Here is a 17,566-nt window from a genome sequence, read left to right on the forward strand (position 1 = left end):
CCAAGATGCCACATTCTCTGCCGGGTTGTCTGTGTCAGGGAGCAGAATCATCTGAGTCCAGAAAAGCCACAAACCAACAGTGGCAGGTCTCCAAAGAGGTGGAAAAGAAAAAGGAAACCTACCCATTAAACCAGTGCTAACCGGTCACGGCCCAAGAACATCAAAACGAGGCAAGCCTGTCAAAGCCCAGTAACTTCTTTGATTGGGGCATTGCACAGCATGCACATCCAAATATCTCAGCACTTCAAATTGTGTGATTCCATATACCTTGGTGCTTCATATTAGCGTTCAATGAAGGATAATTGAATGGTTTCATATATAGGTGTCCCTGTAAATGCACATTGCTGCATTTTAAGGTACATTTTGCCCAAACATAGATATCCCCAACAGAAGCATTGTTTTACCTGCACTCTTACATTAAACTATCATTAAAAAAGTGTTGTAAATGTGTACTCTATTGCACTCACATTCGGGCATCCCTTAACAAGCATATTGCATAGCCATATATTGTGCCCTGTTGTATTCCACTTTCAAAGTCCATGGGATGGTGCATTGATTTGTCCATTTTATATACTATTCTGTTTAATACCTGGATATCACTAGGCAGGGTTTGAAATATAGATTCAGTGAGCAGGAGTTAAAAGCAGCTCCTGGGTGTCAGGCATCATCCAGTAGGCAGGAGCTACCAAGAGTACCCGGCACACGGCAAATCGAACAATCTAGCAATTTCAAACTCTGCTATGATGGCACATTGAGTTGTTACGCTTTGTATACCTGTTTCATGTGTAGGTGTTCCAGTACAAGGACATTGCTCCGTCATCACATTCAGGTATCCCCAAGATAACCCACTGAATTTCTTAATTTAATATAACATCTCATATCTAGGTGTGAGAGTGCATTCCATTTTCCTCCTATTGAGGTATCCCTAAGGCAGCACATTGAATTCCCTCTTTTTGGACTATTGTGTTTTTTATCTAGGTGTTCCTGTGACCGTGCATTGTATTTACTTGCACCTGTGCATCCTAAGATGACGCATACTTATTTAATTTTGTTTACTATTGTTTAATACATGGATGTCTCTGTGAATGTGCATCTGAACATTTTATGCTCCATGTTGCTCATACCTAACTAACCTTAACTAAAGGCCTTGCATTGTTTTACAATCTGTCTTCTATCGAGCTATCTCTGAGAGCATGCCCCATTTTATTTTCTAGTTTAGTCTTGTGTTCGCATATAGGTTTTGCTTATGTTTATTGTGCCCCATGTTCCACATCTAAATATCCATAAATACCCAGACTAAAAGATACTACTAGCACCATTTAACACCTCTGCCTCCCTAGAGTAAAAGCATACAGCAGTGGATTATCTTTCCACAGATGTCCGAGACCACATGACCCAGGCACGCTCGGGTGGGAGCTACTTCATGATAGTCAAATATCAGCGTCTGCATTTTTGTTTCCCGGACCCAGCGGTATGACGCTGCAGAGTGACAAGGAGACAGCTACAAACACTCCCCAACCATCCACCAGCTGGCTTCCATGCAACACTGACCAAGACACCCCTGGCGAAGAAAGAATACGAATGCATTTAAAACCTGAAATATATCTTTTTTACTTTTTTTTTTTTTTTTTACTTTTTACACTACCACTCCACCTACCGCCACACCCTGTGACCTTCATGGAGCACAACGCACAAAACAACTCAGGAAATGGAAAAAACAACAAAAATCCAAACCATGGACCCTCAAGTCACCTTTACACAACCTACTCAAAGATACAATTCTTGAACACCATCTTTGGAGTCTTGGCCAACTCCTCACACCACAGATGCCAGAGAACCCATTTAAAACACTCCACCTCTGGACTCCTTTCATCACAACCACCAGTTTCTTGGTAGAATCAGATGAAATGAACAATCAAACCTGTAGCCTACTATACCTGTTTCACAGCGAAACAGACTTGATGCAGCTGCCCACCCTGACAACTAATTGAGCATTTGACATGCTGAACCCTGCCTCGTACACCAAATGTGGACCCAACACAGCGCATCCAGTGACAGAAATGAGATCCATTGGCAGGAGACATGATACAGTGCAGTCTGATCAATGTCTGCTTCATGTTTAGACATAGAATGGAGATTCATGAATTTCTTATTGAAGATGTAACAAACATGCTCGTCGTAACAAACCCATTTGTCAGACAAGGGAATAGCACACAAATCCATCTTCACTTACTGCAAACTCATCCGGACTGGCAAAAGGAGGTAGCATCTGGGCAGTGAGACTCCTTCTCAACCTCACACTCAACCACCAAGTCTACCTAACCTTGCTACTTATTTAAACACCAACATCTTACATCCCAACCTTCACAGAAAACTTTGCAGATGTAATTGCCCATCTAGCAACATAACACAAAGGTTTAACCATCCTTGGAGACTTTCATTTAGTTCGAAGAGCAAACTGCATAAGCATCCTAAGGCTTGATTTTCTACATGGCTATCTTTCATATCAAACAAATGGTTAAAGGGGCAACACACTGCAGGTCGCACCTTTTTATGCTATTGGAGGAGGTGATAAGCACCTCCATTCTCTCCTCCCCATAACCACCTTTAGGCAATGTGATAGTAAAAGTAATCATTCGATGACCATGCCAATGTGCCAACTGCCGGCTCTCAAAAGACAAACAACTCTGCCAGGAGCAGCTGGATAACTCTAAACTTGGAGGAAGTTGGAAACCTTACACAATAAACCAAGCCCAGCCCCAAATAACCATTACTCTTAATACTGGAAGGAAGATTATCAACACTAGAAAACGTAATGACAAAAGCACTGCACGCTCTCACCCCTATAAAGGGCATCAGACTTCAGCAATACTGTTCACGCTCCACCTATGACCATTGAAAAAACAAAAATTACAAAACCCTACATCCCACAAGACTAAGTTGCCTAACGACGACAGATCCATACTTGCAAAGTAGAAATCCTTAAAGCAAAAACAGTTACTAATCTGAATGAATACATAATGCACCTCACCCAGAGAAAGAACTTTGCCATTGAGATGAGACCCCGCTTCCTGCAGTAAAGTACCTTCCCCTACCGAAAAACCTTGATATCGTAGCCATTTCAGTAGCAAAGTACTGACCTATGCAAGCCATCAACTGGGCAATAAGGAACAGAATTGGCATCAATCTTGCCTCAGGCAATGACCAAACCGGACTTGAACATTTGCTTGGTAACCAAGGGGGCTCTCTGACCCTTACTCCCCCAAGCATCTACATAGAGACCTCCTAACAAGGAAAGGCCAGCTTTCATCTTCCGTAGATTAATGAAAGGCTCACTGAAATCACAAATTGTATCAGAAGCTTTAAAGAATGCCTACTTGAAACAACTTCTAAAAATAAAAACTGCTGGAATCGCCTGAAACGTGTGTCCTTAAACATATCTTATCTAACCAAAATTCTAGAGAGCTACTTGTACCACCCAATCTTGGAGCAGGTAGAGTCTAATAACGCACTAGAATGCTCACAAGTAGGGCTTTTGAGACTTATGAGAATCGCTGAGCTGTACTATCTAATTGAAGACCTACTATTTAATTGGAGACCATGCAAATGGCAGCGTTGCATGGTATAAATCCCACTAACCGAACGTTAAAAAGTGAGTGTATTCTGTTTTGTTTGCAGGTTGTTCCTTTTTGTGGCAGAACCTCTGAACCTTATATAAAATGTACATGTTGTCAAATAAGGAAACCGTGTTATGAAAACAGAATAGTGTTCCCAATGTCAGAATACGTTGCTAAGTGTGTATGTTGGCGAAACAATGATTTGCCAAAGAATAGAAAATGTGGTGTGATCATTCAAATCAATGCAGCTGGATACCAACCCGAGGCCAGTAGGTTAGCCAAAGGCTCCTTTACCATGGATATATTAGCCACATTAGTAGAGTAGGAACATGCCACCTGTAGTTTAGAGTTCTGCTGTGGGTGACTTGTGTATAGCACATGCATGAGCAGTCATTCATCAGAATGTAATGGATGGAGAGTTTGGCTATAGTAACGGTACTATGCATAAGCAAACCAGTTCTTAAGCCCCATCCCGCCCCCCCTTCCACCCGTCGGGGAGAAGCAATACAGACCCAAGTTACTAGCCATGTCTCTATTGCATGTCAGCACAAGCCATCAGGCGAGGGAGCAAGCCACTCAGACGTGTGTTGAGAGACAGATGAATACATCATGCAAAACTACAGCCTTCCCCCCCAACCCCCTAGGTCCAATACCGCTCGGGTGAAAAACGATATTCACTAAGGCAACCGTATTGCCCATATCCTCAACGATTGCAAAAGGAGATGAACACACTGTGTTAAAGATGGTGTGAATAAACATGCTGATAATGAAATCATACACATGCATCCGTTAGACAAGAAGCACATGTGCACTCAACACGCAGAAAAGGCACTTGGTCAGATATGCATTTATGCATGAATATTAACATTTGCAACCGTAAAGACACGAAGAATATAACATAAGCAATGTACAAGTAGACTGCAACACGAACATCACGTGAGTATTGCTCACTAATATAGAAATGCGATAGTAATGAGCAGCCATATTTTCCAAAATGGAAGCCGCAGCAAGCCTTTTAAATACATAAAAAGCCTCAAGACTTTAGAGAGCACAGACTGCTGAAATAACAGATCGCGCAGAGCTCAGAGGGTAGCTTTGAGCCTAAGCCAAGGTTACAAAGAACTTGGGGATCTGCACGTTGCAGAGAAAGCACCAGGTAGATTTCCCAGGACCCCAGAAGCATACTCCAAGTTAAAGTTTGGAAGAGCACAGCCAGCCAGTCAAGGGCAGGATAATTGTAAGTCAGAAAACCCAATGAAGAACAAGCTCGAGCGTCCTCGGTGGTGAAAGAAACCGCACCAATATTAGCTATAATATTCATAAATGCAGGGTGAAATAATTTCAAAGTCTTCTCACGCGTAATCACACGTAATTTGAGAAAAGTCTATTTGTTAGCACAGACCCAGATAAGGCACCTGTTTACTCCTCACGCATATATCCAGACAAAGGGTGCCATACAAGGTTAACCACAAAGCTGATCACCTGGGCTCATGGCCTAGGAGATGAGGGATGGTATTTTTCTTGAATCAAAATAAGCAACTTGTGGACCTTTCCCCTACTTCCGTATTGCTGTTCTCTTGATGACCTGTCAGTTGCTCAAGGTTGGTCAGCAAGTTAATAGTTGAGTTGTAAGAGTGATGTCATTTTGTTATCAATGTAAGGTGGTCCCAGGAGGCGCCAGTAGAGAAGTGTTACCCAATTAGAAGCTTCGCCCCTATAGAAATGCATGTTTACTTTATCCACCAACCAATTTGCTCGTCCTGTAGGTTATTATATTCCGATATCATCATTATGATGTGTTTTGGTTTAAACTACAATGTTTTGTATGAAGAGCTTTGAGGGTGACATTCTTTCCGTTTTTTATGCTGTCCCTTCTTTATTTGGGTTGTTAATAAAGCTGGGTTTTGCCTTTCACTCGCTTTATTTCCGTTTCCCACCCTCATTTCTGCTTAAACGTGGGGTTTCCCGACCATCTTAACACTTGTTAGAGTAGACTTAGACATAGTCCCTTTGCTGTGTTTAGGGAATCGAGTGGCACTTATTTGAGACATCCCAATTAGTCTGAAACCAGTTTTAAGTTGCTTGTGCACTTAAGCAGAGAGGCCATGACCATCTCTGAATTCTGAAAGAGCATGCAGGTTAGGCGGGATATCAAGCACTGAGGCAAGTAGGACAGGTTTATGGTGGCAACGCAAGTGAAATGCACAGTAGCCCTGTCTTGATGTCTAGCCATCAAGCCCTACTGAAGCTAGGAATTTAACTGGGAAGTATCCTAAACCTATCTTTTTCAAACTGGCAAACTCATCTTAAGTTGACAAATCGCTGCTTGCAAACTTTAAATTCAAGCTTTGATTGGCACAGCTTTCTTCAGGTCATAATATTTAGTGTATAGGAGCATCAAGGTATTAACAATTTCTCTCAGGCAGTCTTTTGATCAATGCCAGGATTTTGTATGCATCTAATGTTCGTGAAATCGTAGTTGTTTTTCATGAACATGGATTTGTTCCCAAAAGATGGCCTTGTTTGGATCCTACAGTGGATGTTTAAAAAAGATTTGTAAATTCAGCATTTGTTCTTTGAAACGTGGCTTTGATTTAATAGTGTGATCCTCCTTTGTAGACCGGACTCGCTACTCACTTCTACTACATCAAGTCGTTTGGTTATTTCTACAACACAAGCAGAAAACTAAGTGTATGTAGCTATTACATTTCTTAGATAATATAGATTGTTTTTCATCTACCTTAACAGAGGTCTGAAATTTATCCAAGTGCTTCTTCAAAGTATAGCGGAAGGAGAAAGAGATGAAAACAACCCGAACCACATCAAAGTCAATGCAACAAAAGCCTATGAAATAGCCCTCAAGAAATACCATGGTTGGGTCGTGCAGAAGCTTTTTAAAGTAAGTATTTTCGTATTGGTGTATGTTTTGTCACATGATTGTTTTGAGTAATACCTGGGCGTTTTTCCTTTCTACTGAATTCCAGGATGAGGCGAGGTAGGAAATGGTGCACACAGGGTTCCAGATAGGATTTGGAAGCATTAGTATTTTACGTCCCATATTTTTTGAGGTTAGGAGTAAAACAGTAAAAAGGGTACTTCCCAATGTCAAAGGGGGGGTAGACTTCTTTTCCCAGTAAAACATATTTCGATTCTAATACTTGCATCTTTTTATAATCCATACTTGCATCTAGTAATTATTGTAAATGTAAAAAATGCAAGATTACCTTAAAGTTCTCTTCAGATCAGGTAGTCCTATTTTAGTTTTTTAGTTTTTTTTTAAGCTTCTTCCTATGGCACTGCTCTGCTGGTACCACTGATCCAAGCATATTCACAGATCTGCGTAGTTGGAAGGTGGGTAGGAATGGGTCTTATTGTTTCTCCTTATATTTTCATTGGGAGTTGCATGCTGGTTTTCATGGAGTAAAGGTTACTGATACACAGCATAATTTGGTTTCAAGTGTATTGCACCCTTTTTATTAGTTCATTCATTTTTAGGCTATAATCAACCTCTTCAAAAGTGGTTACACCGCACTGTAAACTAGTCACACAGATTCACAGTATGTGGGTGGCAAATCCTATTTAAAGTTGGTGAGGTTTAGTTGTGGCATGAGGGGCACATGCTGGTTATTGAACAGCGGGAATGGGATTAATGGATTAGGTGCATGTTTGCAAAGGTAAAACATGTGGGGCAACTCAAAGATCACTTGGTAGATAATTCTAAAGGCGTAAGGCGAAGGGCAAGAAAGCTGAAAGTCCCTTGATAGACTGTGACTACTGCACTATACCGGTAATCCCAGGTGACCAGCATGGCAGGGTGTGAATGTGCTGTTCAAATGTAGTTTGGCTCGGTTTGGTCCTCACAAGACCCATATAAGATTGCAAAGTATCGTGCATGCATACAAGGATAGTTGTGCACAGGAAATCCAATGTAAACCAGTTTAGCAATGCCTCCTTTAAATTAGTGACTAATGTTACAGCTTTTAATGAAATGAGTATTATATATTATATGATGTAAAACAGTCCTGTTATTGTACTGAATGACACTCCCCATCAAAATGTTTCACAATAACTACACCCCAAGACCTATTGGTGAAATCAGACTTTAGTTTGTGTGCTGTGACTAAGGGCCTCATTCATGGAAGCGTTTTATCCCATAGGAAAAAGTTCCATGAATCAATCTAGTGCTCCACAGATCAACCCTGTTAAATACTGCCCTTTCAGGGGAGGCACACATTGAGACATTAAAGGTACTATGCATTCACTCACTGACTTACAACTGCATGTGATTATCCACAATATTGATTCCTCTTCTGGAGTAGGAAAGCCTCTGAGCCCCTAACTGCATTCAGGTTTTTCTTCTTGGCAGCAGTGTAGGCTCTCTGGGCCCTTTCTGTCCCGCCTTCTCTGATGCAGAGGTTTCTTCTGCTATCATGTAGTGCAATTTGTTTTTTTGTGCAAATTTGCAGGGGTTTCTGCTGCATATGAAGTTAAGACGTGTGTACTCGTATGAATGTGGTCTACTTGCTCCAGTTGCCATTCTTTAATGTATCATCTCTTTAGAAATGGCTTTCTTTTCTGTTCAAGTCGTTGGGCTCTTTAAAAGAGTTTTGAGCATAATCCCAGTGTAAATGCTCGGTCTACTATGAGAACATTTGCTTATATTCTGCCCCTCACAAACAGGACTAGACCCCTCATGAGGCATCCACCTACCCCCAAATTCATTCGCTCGTGCATTCACCTGCTAGATTTGTTAACAAACATATTCACCATTCATCTGTATTCAATCACTTGCACATTCACCGGCCCTCTTTCCCCAGCCTGCATACACCTGTGCGCATACACACTGTTCTCAACGTTTGCATACATACACCTACAAATTCATAAAAATGAACACCTTGTATGCACGCATTTGGTTTTAAAACATCTGGCGTACCTTTGCATTGTCTCAGCTTTGGACTCTGCTCATGTCTGCTGCTCTAGAAAGCCTGCCTGGTGCAGAAGGCGATGTCAAACACCTCAGAGTCCTGGCTCCTGGTGTGGGCGCAGAGTGGCAGCAACTCACATCCAGGTGTTTTAAATCCATGGTGTCGGAAGGTGTAAGAATGTTTCTCCAGCATGGGGTCTGCCATGGATTCACATGCTCATGAATATTCCCTGTCGTCAGGCTGGGAATACTCGGTAAAGAAAAAATCTGTTTCGTTTCAGATCTGTCTTTCTTAGTAGTAACCAATCACTGGTCGCTGGGTCATACTGCCCCCAGCCAATGACTGCCCTCTCCCTAGGCCCCGCCCCTGGCAGCCATCCTCAGATTGTTACCACACGTTCAAGTGTTGGGAGTCCTCGTGCTATAGCTCTCGAGATTTTACTGCGGTCCGCATTTTTTCAAGAGTTTAATCTCTTTTTTTCGGTCAATCGAGCCTCAAGCTCCACCGTTTCTACTTCCGATCAATGGGGAACCGTTTTGGAATTTTCTACGCCCCTCAAGGGTGAAGTTTCTGTCGAGCTACGCTTCTTGGAGGATTCCAGAAGATCTGAGGCCTACCTCGTGGACATGGGCCAGGACAAGGGAAGCTCGACACCCGGATCCAAGCTGTTCAGGAACTTCCCTGGATGCGGATTACAGAATGTTTTCAAGGAGAATGAGCATTTGAGATGTCTCTACTGCCTTCACGAAGACAAGACCCACGTGGAAAAGGACTGTGCGTTTTGCAAGAACCTGTCGTAACGGACCATGAGGGATCGTCAGTCCCGTCTCGCCAGCTGGCTAGAGAAGGGCCCAGCAGGTGAGAAGAGGAAGTCTGAGCGGGCTTCTAAGTCCTGTGAGGGCGCCCCGGCGACGGGGGCCCAACAGAAGGAAAAGCACTGCAAGTCCGCAGGCACCGGGAGCGCCGAAGGGTCGGGCTCCTCGGCTGCCAGGCAGGGCGCACGTTCACCGACGCCATCAACCATGAGCCAACCCTCTGGCTCGGGGAAGAGGAAATCTGAGAACCCGGCAAAGCTTCTGGAGAGGCCCCAGTCGATCTCGAAGCGATCAGCTGAGGGGGAGCGAGGTGGTGACCCCTCCCCCAAGGTGAAGGCCTCAAGCGCGCCCAAGGTGGTGAAGGCCTTGATTCCCCCAGAGAAGGCCTCTATCGAGGGAGTAGCGGCAGCCCTGGCGAAGCCTGGGGAGGCTAACCCAATGGAGGCGACCTCGGGGCCCAGAGTTTCCCTGCCACCGGGGAGGGCATCTTCTTTTCAGCCCATCGATAAAACCCCGGTGGAGAAAGGGGGGGGGGGGGTGGCCACCACGGACACGGATACAGCCTCTGAGGAGGAGCTGGTTGAAGTCGTGAAGGGCCTCAACAAGAGGTTCGAGGAGGTCCAGTCCCACGGGGGGAACCCTGAGGAGGCGGACGAAGAGAGCGACGGTGGCGCAGAGAAGAATCCCGTGGAGGAGGAGCAGCCATTGCGCCCGTCCCAGCCAGTGCCCGAGCCTCAGGATAACTCGGTGGCCATCTTGAGGGCAATCCAAACCTTATGCACGGAGATAAGGACAAGATTGCCCATCGCCCCAGCGGACGACCCAGCAGAACCGGGCCCGTCGGGAAGCCCTGCAAACAAGCGGAGGAGAGTTCATCCCCCTCCCCTCGCCTTTCCAGCCCTCGCGGCCTACTCAGCCTTCATCTCCTTCCCCTAATCCAAGGGATGACACGGGAATGGATACGGCCATGACTGGGACGGATGACGACGGCGGTGACTACGGGATGGGCCTTCCATCACCACTCCCTCGGGCCTCACCGCCCGACGAATTTGGCTCCTTCCATGCCATGATTGCCAGGGCATCCGAGCTTTTCCAGCTCTGCCCCGAAGAACAGAAGAAGGAAGGCTTCCTCTATCAGCGGCGAAAGGCCAAGAGGAAGACGGTCATCGCGGTACCATTGATTGACGATATCTGGGAGGAGGGACTTGCTCTCCTGAAGAACTCGTCCACGACGCCTGCCAAGAGGGATCGGTACGAGAAGTACCGGGTCCCCGATTCCGCCCCTTTGTGCCTTAGGGCACAGCCAACCCCGGATTCAGTCGTCACGGTGGCGGCCAAGAAGAAGGCGGCGGGGGCGTCATCCTCAACTTCGACCTCCCCACCTGACGGCGAGGGAAAGAAGCTGGATGCCATGGGACGACGAGTCCTCTCGTCTGCGGCGATGACAATTAAGGCGGCCAACGCCCTAGCGATTGTGGCCCGCTACGACAGGGAGCTGTGGTACAAGATCGCTCCCCTGCTGGACTTCCTACTGGACAAGAAGTCAGAGGTCCTAGAGATCCTGCAGGAAGGTGAGGTGGCGTCAGACCATGCCATAACGGTGGCCACGGATGTCGCTGATACCGGGTTCTGCCAGTTGGGCAACAGTGTTTGCCTTTGACGGCGGGGATGGCTCAAGGCAACTGATTTCTGCCAGGATGTGCAAACCAGAGTTTTGGACATGCCCTTCGACGGGAACAACCTGTTTGGGAAAACAGTGGACGAGTTGCTTCAGGCCATTAAGACCGACACAGACGGCTCGGGCCTTGGGAGTGCTGCAGCAACGACGGCCGACCTTTCGGAATTCCAGAGGCAGACAGGCTGCCTCCAAGGGATCCGGCGGTGGCTCCTTGACGTACTGCCAGGCGGCCCGCTCCTCGTCGCAGAAGGCCTACAGAGGACGCGGCAAATCGGGAGGATCTCGTTGTCGCCAAGGCGGCAAAGCCGTCTCCATGCAGGACTGGACCAGTCGTAGCGTCGGGCCCCCACCGGAGCACCCCGATGGGAGGCCGGCTGGCGAAGTTTGTCAGCGTGTGGGAGTCCATCTTCACCGACCGTTGGGTGCTGGATGCCCTGGCCCACGGGCACACTTTCGAATTTCAAAAGAAGTGCCCCCACATTCCTCCCGTGGCCAGGAAGGAAAATAACGTCCCTCAACTGCTTTTAGAAATAAGGGCGATGCTCAAGAAGGGTGCCATCGAGCTCGTCCCGAAGAGGCTCCGGGGCTCCGGAGTATACTCCAGGTACTTCCTCGTCAGAAAGAAGACAGGCGGTTGGCGCCCCATCCTGGACCTGCGACGACTAAACAAATATATCAAGGCACAAAAGCTCAGGATGGTCACCCTCCAGCACGTGCTGGGGAAGCTGGACAAGGGTGACTTCCTATCGTCGTTGGACCTGGAGGATGCTTACTTCCACATCCTCATTCTAAAAGGACACCGAATGTTTCTCATATTCGTAGTCCAAGGACGGCACTACCAATTCAAGGCCCTACCATTCGGGCTGAAGTCGGCACCTAGGGTGTTTACCAAGTGCCTCACGCCAGTGGCGGCGCCACTGCGCCTGCTGGGGATCCATGTCTACCCCTATCTGGACGACTGGCTCATCCGTGCAAGATCAAGAGAACTCGCCGTCTGACACACGGCAGAGACCGTCCAACTCCTCACGGATCAGGGATTCTCCATAAACTACTCAAAATCCCACCTGGTCCCGTCGCAGGTCGCACTGTTTCTGAGAGCCAAGCTCGATACAGTGGCGCGATTGGCCTCGCCGTCGGAGGAGAGGATGAGAGCCATCTTGGGCAAGGTGCAGCGCCTCCTGGCCACGGACGTGGCCAGGGTGAGATCCATCAAGTCCCTGCTCGGGATGATGTCCTCTTGCATCTACCTGGTGCGCCTGTGCAGGCTAAGGATGCGTCCCCTACAAGAGTTCCTCGACGCCCGTATGGATACAAGCGACGGGCAGCTTCGAAGACAGGATCCCGCTCAACAATGTTTTCCGGCAAGCGATTCGATGGTGGGGCACCCGCATGCATCTTGCGGCAGGCAAGAACTTTCAGACCCCGGTACATCAGGAGACGGTGACGACGGACGCCTCCCTGGAGGGATGGGAGCGCACACCGGAGATCTTGATGCGAGAGGCCTTTGGCTCCCGGAGGAGAGGTCACTCCACATCAACATCCTGGAACTCCGAGCAGTGTTCTGGGCCCTCGGGTCGTTTCTCCCGTCCCTCAAGGGCAAGGTGGTGAGGATCTTCACCGAGAACACCACCACGATGTTCTACATCCGGAAGCAGGGGGGTACCAAATCCCCAGCCCTGTCCAAGGAGGCCCAGGATCTGTGGCACTGGGCCGTCGCCCAGGGAATGTTTCTGGTTCCCTTCCATCTAGCAGGAATAAAGAACATCGTCGCCGACTCACTCAGCAGGGAGCTGCGCTCGTGACACGAGTGGGAGCTACGTCAGAATCAAGTGGATCGACTTTTCCAACGATGGGGCAAACCCCAGATCAACCTGTTTGCAACTAACATATTACTGGAGACAGGAAAGCTCTTCATTGGTTGGCCATGGAAGAGAGAATCATCTTCAAGTCACTCACCATGGTCCATCGATGCCTATATGGCAAAGCTCCGGCTTATCTTAAACAGTTTAAGTTGCATGAGCCATCTAGGTGCCTTAGATCTTCCAATATAGGTTTACTGCAAACTACCGCAACGAAAAAGCAAAACGGCCTAGGCAAGGCTTTCCCGACCTTAAGCACTAAAAAATGGAATGAACTTCCAACATCACTGAAGCTTGAATCCAACTATATTCAGTTCAGGAAGAAATTGAAAACTGGAATTACGTCAATCCTACTACGATGAAATAATGGCCCGGCTCACATCTTTGTCCCGTCTTTAATTATTGTCTTGTCTTTTTGTGAAGCGCTCTGATGCCTGTGGGCTTTAGCGCTATATAAACAAATAAAGTGTCAGAGGTTCGCCAGCAGGTTTCCCCAGCCGAGGAGCATGGGCGATGCTTTCTCGTTCCCCTGGGACGGCCTGTTCCTGTATGCGTTCCCTCTGTTGCCGCTGCTGCTGCGACTCGTCAACCAACTCAAGAGGTCCCGGTGCAAGATGATCCTCGTCGCACCGGCGTGGCCGAGACAGATCTGGTTCCCGGACCTTCTGGATTTGTCGGCGTCCTCACCAGGCAAGCTGTCGCTGGACGCAGATCTTCTCTCCAGAGGCGCCATCCATCATGACCCGGAATCGCTGAACCTGCAGGCCTGGCTCCTGCAGCACTAGAGTTTGGAGGGTACGATATCCCGGCGGACTGCAAGGAGGTGCTTGCAAAAGCCAGGGCGTCCTCAACTCTCAAGTGCTACGAACACAAGTGGAAGAGGTTCTCTTTCTGGTGCCATTCACAGAAGATTAACCCGCTATAGATCACGGTCCCTCAAGTGCTTCTGTACCTGCTGTCACTGGCCAAGGCTGGACTAGCTCATTCTTGCATCAAGATGCATCTGGCAGCATTTTCCCGATACACCAGAACTGTGGGACGGTCATCCCTGTGGTCTCATCGCCTGGTGAAGGAATTTATGAAGGGACTGTACCGATCATTCCCGCCGGTGAAGGCACCATCCCCGGCGTGGGAGCTCAACATGGTGCTGACCAGGCTCATGGGGCCACCATTCAAGCCTCTGCACTCGGCACCATTGAAATTTCTGTCATGGAAAACAGCATTCCTTGTGGCCATCACCTCCGCACGACGAGTGGGAGAGATCCAGGCCCTAACCTGCAAGCCTCCATACTTGACTTTCCACGAGATGAGGGTAGTGCTGAGGACGCACCCCTCCTTCATGCCCAAGGTGCCGTCAGACTTCCACCTCTACGAGCCCTGGGTGTTACCAGTTTTCTTCCCGGCGTCGGCCGAGACGACTTTGCACTTGCTGGATGTAGCTAGAGCGCTGAAGTTCTATGTGGACCTCACAAACAGTTTTCGGAAGAAGTCACAGCTTTTTGTGAATTTTGGACCTGTGAATCAAGGGAAGGCCCTCTCGAAGGCTTCCATTTCCAGATGGCTCTCCGGCTGCATCATGCACTCATCGGTTGGCAAACCGACCGTTGCCAGGCCGTCCGAGAGCCCATTCTACCAGAGCGATCACTGCTACCACGGCGTTCCTGTCTGGTGTGCCCCTGCTGGACATCTGCAGGGCTGCTACGTGGAGGTCGACGCACACCTTCACGAGATTCTACTGCGTCGACCGGGATTCCAGGGAGGAGTCCAGAGTCTGCCAAGCAGTGCTGCGCAACCTGTTTGCCTGAAGGTGGGCCTGGTGAGGAGGTAAGAGTTGCTTAATGTTGAGTTTTATGTAATGCTTAAAGTTGAGCCTTGCCACCTTCCGTGGTTGTGCATGTGTGTACTGCTATATATTCTTATTTTCATGAGCATGTGAATCCATGCCAGACCCCATGCTGGAGAAGGAACAAGTTACTTAACTGTAACTGTTGTTCTCCAGCATGGGTCTGGCATGGATTCACATCCGAACCCTGCCTCCTACCTCTCTGCGGCTCTTCACTTGGTCATACTGCCACTTTACGTGCTACCAAATCTGAGGATGGCTGCCAGGTGCGGGGCTTGGGGAGAGGGCAGTCATTGGCTGGGCGCAGTATGACCCAGAGACCAGTGATTGGTTACTACTAAGAAGGACCAATCGGAAACAAAACCGATACTGATTTTTTTCTTTACCGAGGATTCCCAGCCTGACGGGGAATATTCATGAGCATGTGAATCCATGCCAGACCCATGCTGGAGAACAGCAGTTACAGGTAAGTAACTTGTTCCTTGCTCCATTTCCCCCAAACACCCCCACAACGCCTTTTACAAATCTGTACCCAACTCAACACGGCCATTGGGCACTGCAAGACTGGTAAATCATATGCTGTGGCAGAGTGGTCACTCAGGTTTTTACAGATTGCTTTTAGCTCATCGATAATGGGCTACTGGTATAGGGTCTTTCTCTTAGTTACTATATGTACTTTGCTTTGTCAGGGAAGATACCCTATTACTGGTTAGTTGCAGTCCCCCTGACATCACAAGGGAAGATCTTAAAAAGGCTGAAGTTGGTAGGAACTGGTTGGCAATCATTTCTCGGAGACACCCTGTTTTAAGCAGGTAATCCTTATAAGCTGTGATTGAAGTAGTGTCCATCCAGATTTTCTTCCTTGTTCTCTAACTCTTTTCAGCGGGATCCTGAGGTTATAAAAGATCGGCATACAATGTTGCACCACTTAATAGTAGATGGAGCCCTTTGTGTCAAATCTCCCAATCTTACCACTTTATGGATCATTGGAAGAAGAGCAGTTGTCTGAGTAAGAATTGAAACCTTCATGAGGTATATTTCGAAAAAAAAACATTCCAGAGGTAGATTGTGTGTGACGGGTTTCAGTAGTTTGGGACCTAAACATATCCAATATTGTTTACATGTGGAATGTCCCTTTCCTTGATTTTGAAACTATAATGTGGTGTTCAATGAAGTGACCTGTGATTTAAGGCACTGCCTCTCCTTATTGAGAAAATATCATGGGAACTAAAAGATAGGATATGGAGTTGATCATGGAGTTGGGAAGGTTTCATGTGTGGAAAAGGATGCAATAAATCAGACACCGGCCCATTGTGAAATGTGAGTAGTGGCCATTGTGAAGATAAACCAACCGTGCAATGGGTATCTCGTAAATAGTTGCCCAAGCCCACCCATGGTAAATCCGAAAAAGCCCAGGAGGATTTCACCAGAAGGGGGGGGGGGGTGATGGAGTAGTAGTAGCAGATTTATTTTTAAATTGGTTTGAGAGCTTTGTTCTGCATGGTAGTAGGGTTCTAATCTACAAGGCTGAGTAACTCCTATTGAATGGAAATTAAAGTACCAGTTTGTGCCTCCATGATGATATGAAGGCCTACCACTGCCTCACACCAAACACCCCTACATTTCCCAAGTTGCCATCCGGTTTTATGTAGTCAAATTGAAACCATGCTTTGTAATGTGGCAGGGCTCCTAGCAAAGGCAGGCAATAAAGAGTGGCTGTAGTTTATATGGGAACGTATCCAATCTGCTGTCTTTTGGACTAGCCCCTGTCAGCAATCCAAAAAAGGCATGCAACACACTACTTTGAATGGATTGTGTCCTCCCATGTATTCCTCATCTTTGACACTTGTTGTCCTGCTTCAGAATTTTATTTTTTGGCTGAGGGCACTGTGCGTCAATAGTGTCGATTCCAACCAGGGTCTCACAGGATCTTCTGTGGTGGGCCTATGTTTAGATGGATTTCTGGGCAGAGGTTCAGAAGGCCAGCCTAGTTTCTTGGAACAGGGTAACCTTCTGGACAAGCCAGACCGATCAAGGTAGCATTGGCGGTGGTCAAGACTAGGTCTCAGGAGGTGTGAGGGTGACAAAGACCGCAATGAGCGCACAGAGTAAAGGACTCTTGCAAATCACTCCTAGTCAGGTCTATATATATATTAAAAATACAAATACATATATTTCTAGGCCTTTGAGTTTCAACACACATCAAATCACAGTAATGCTTCTAAGCCAACCCAATCCTTTCAATATACATATATACAAGACCAATGGGGTCTAAAGGGTTAATGAACGAAATGGGTCCACAACCTAAAAGGGGAAGGAAACGGGCAGTGCAAATAGTCTTTAGTCCCTTCTGCTTCAAACAAAATCCTAACTGAGAGGCAGTCCAATCCCTAAGAAGAGTGGAACCTATTGCTCAAATGTACTTGCAATGCTGGCACACACAGTAATGCATATGGGCAAAAACGGGGTCTCTTCAAGGGTCTGTAGCAGCTCGGGAAGGTTGGTGAGGTGATTCCCACTATTCCTGGAGGGTCTCCCCAGCAGGACAGAACAGGTTCCAGAGTTCGGGAATAGTTTGTACTCGCAGTGGAAAGGAGAGGGGTCCTCAGAGGCCACTCGTGCGTAAAAATGGATGTAGGCGATAGGGACCACCGGTTAGGGTAGCAAATTACTCACCACCCGGCGCACTCCGGACCAAACTTTGGCAGTCGAGTCAACTTCGGTTGCAGGTTCAAGTGTGGCAATTTGGCGGCTCTGCTGCTTTCAGCGATGAAGATACTGTGGCGATTTCTCTGCTCCTTGTGGATGGATCAGGCCAGTTTCACCACA

The 17,566-nt window shown here is 47.3% G+C and overlaps 1 protein-coding gene across 1 annotated transcript in view; it reads left to right on the top strand.

The window, feature by feature from the left end:
• GLTP (glycolipid transfer protein) overlaps positions 1-17,566 on the top strand; it is a 392,229-nt gene that overhangs the window by 345,109 nt on the left and 29,554 nt on the right. The window contains exon 4 of the mRNA XM_069619406.1: positions 6,366-6,516. Within this exon, the coding sequence (XP_069475507.1) occupies positions 6,366-6,516 (151 nt within the window). The remainder of the gene's footprint in view (positions 1-6,365; positions 6,517-17,566) is intronic.

This window comes from Ambystoma mexicanum, chromosome 10 (assembly GCF_040938575.1).
Source record: "Ambystoma mexicanum isolate Mex_15411 chromosome 10, UKY_AmexF1_1, whole genome shotgun sequence".
Taxonomy (NCBI): Eukaryota; Metazoa; Chordata; class Amphibia; order Caudata; family Ambystomatidae; genus Ambystoma; species Ambystoma mexicanum.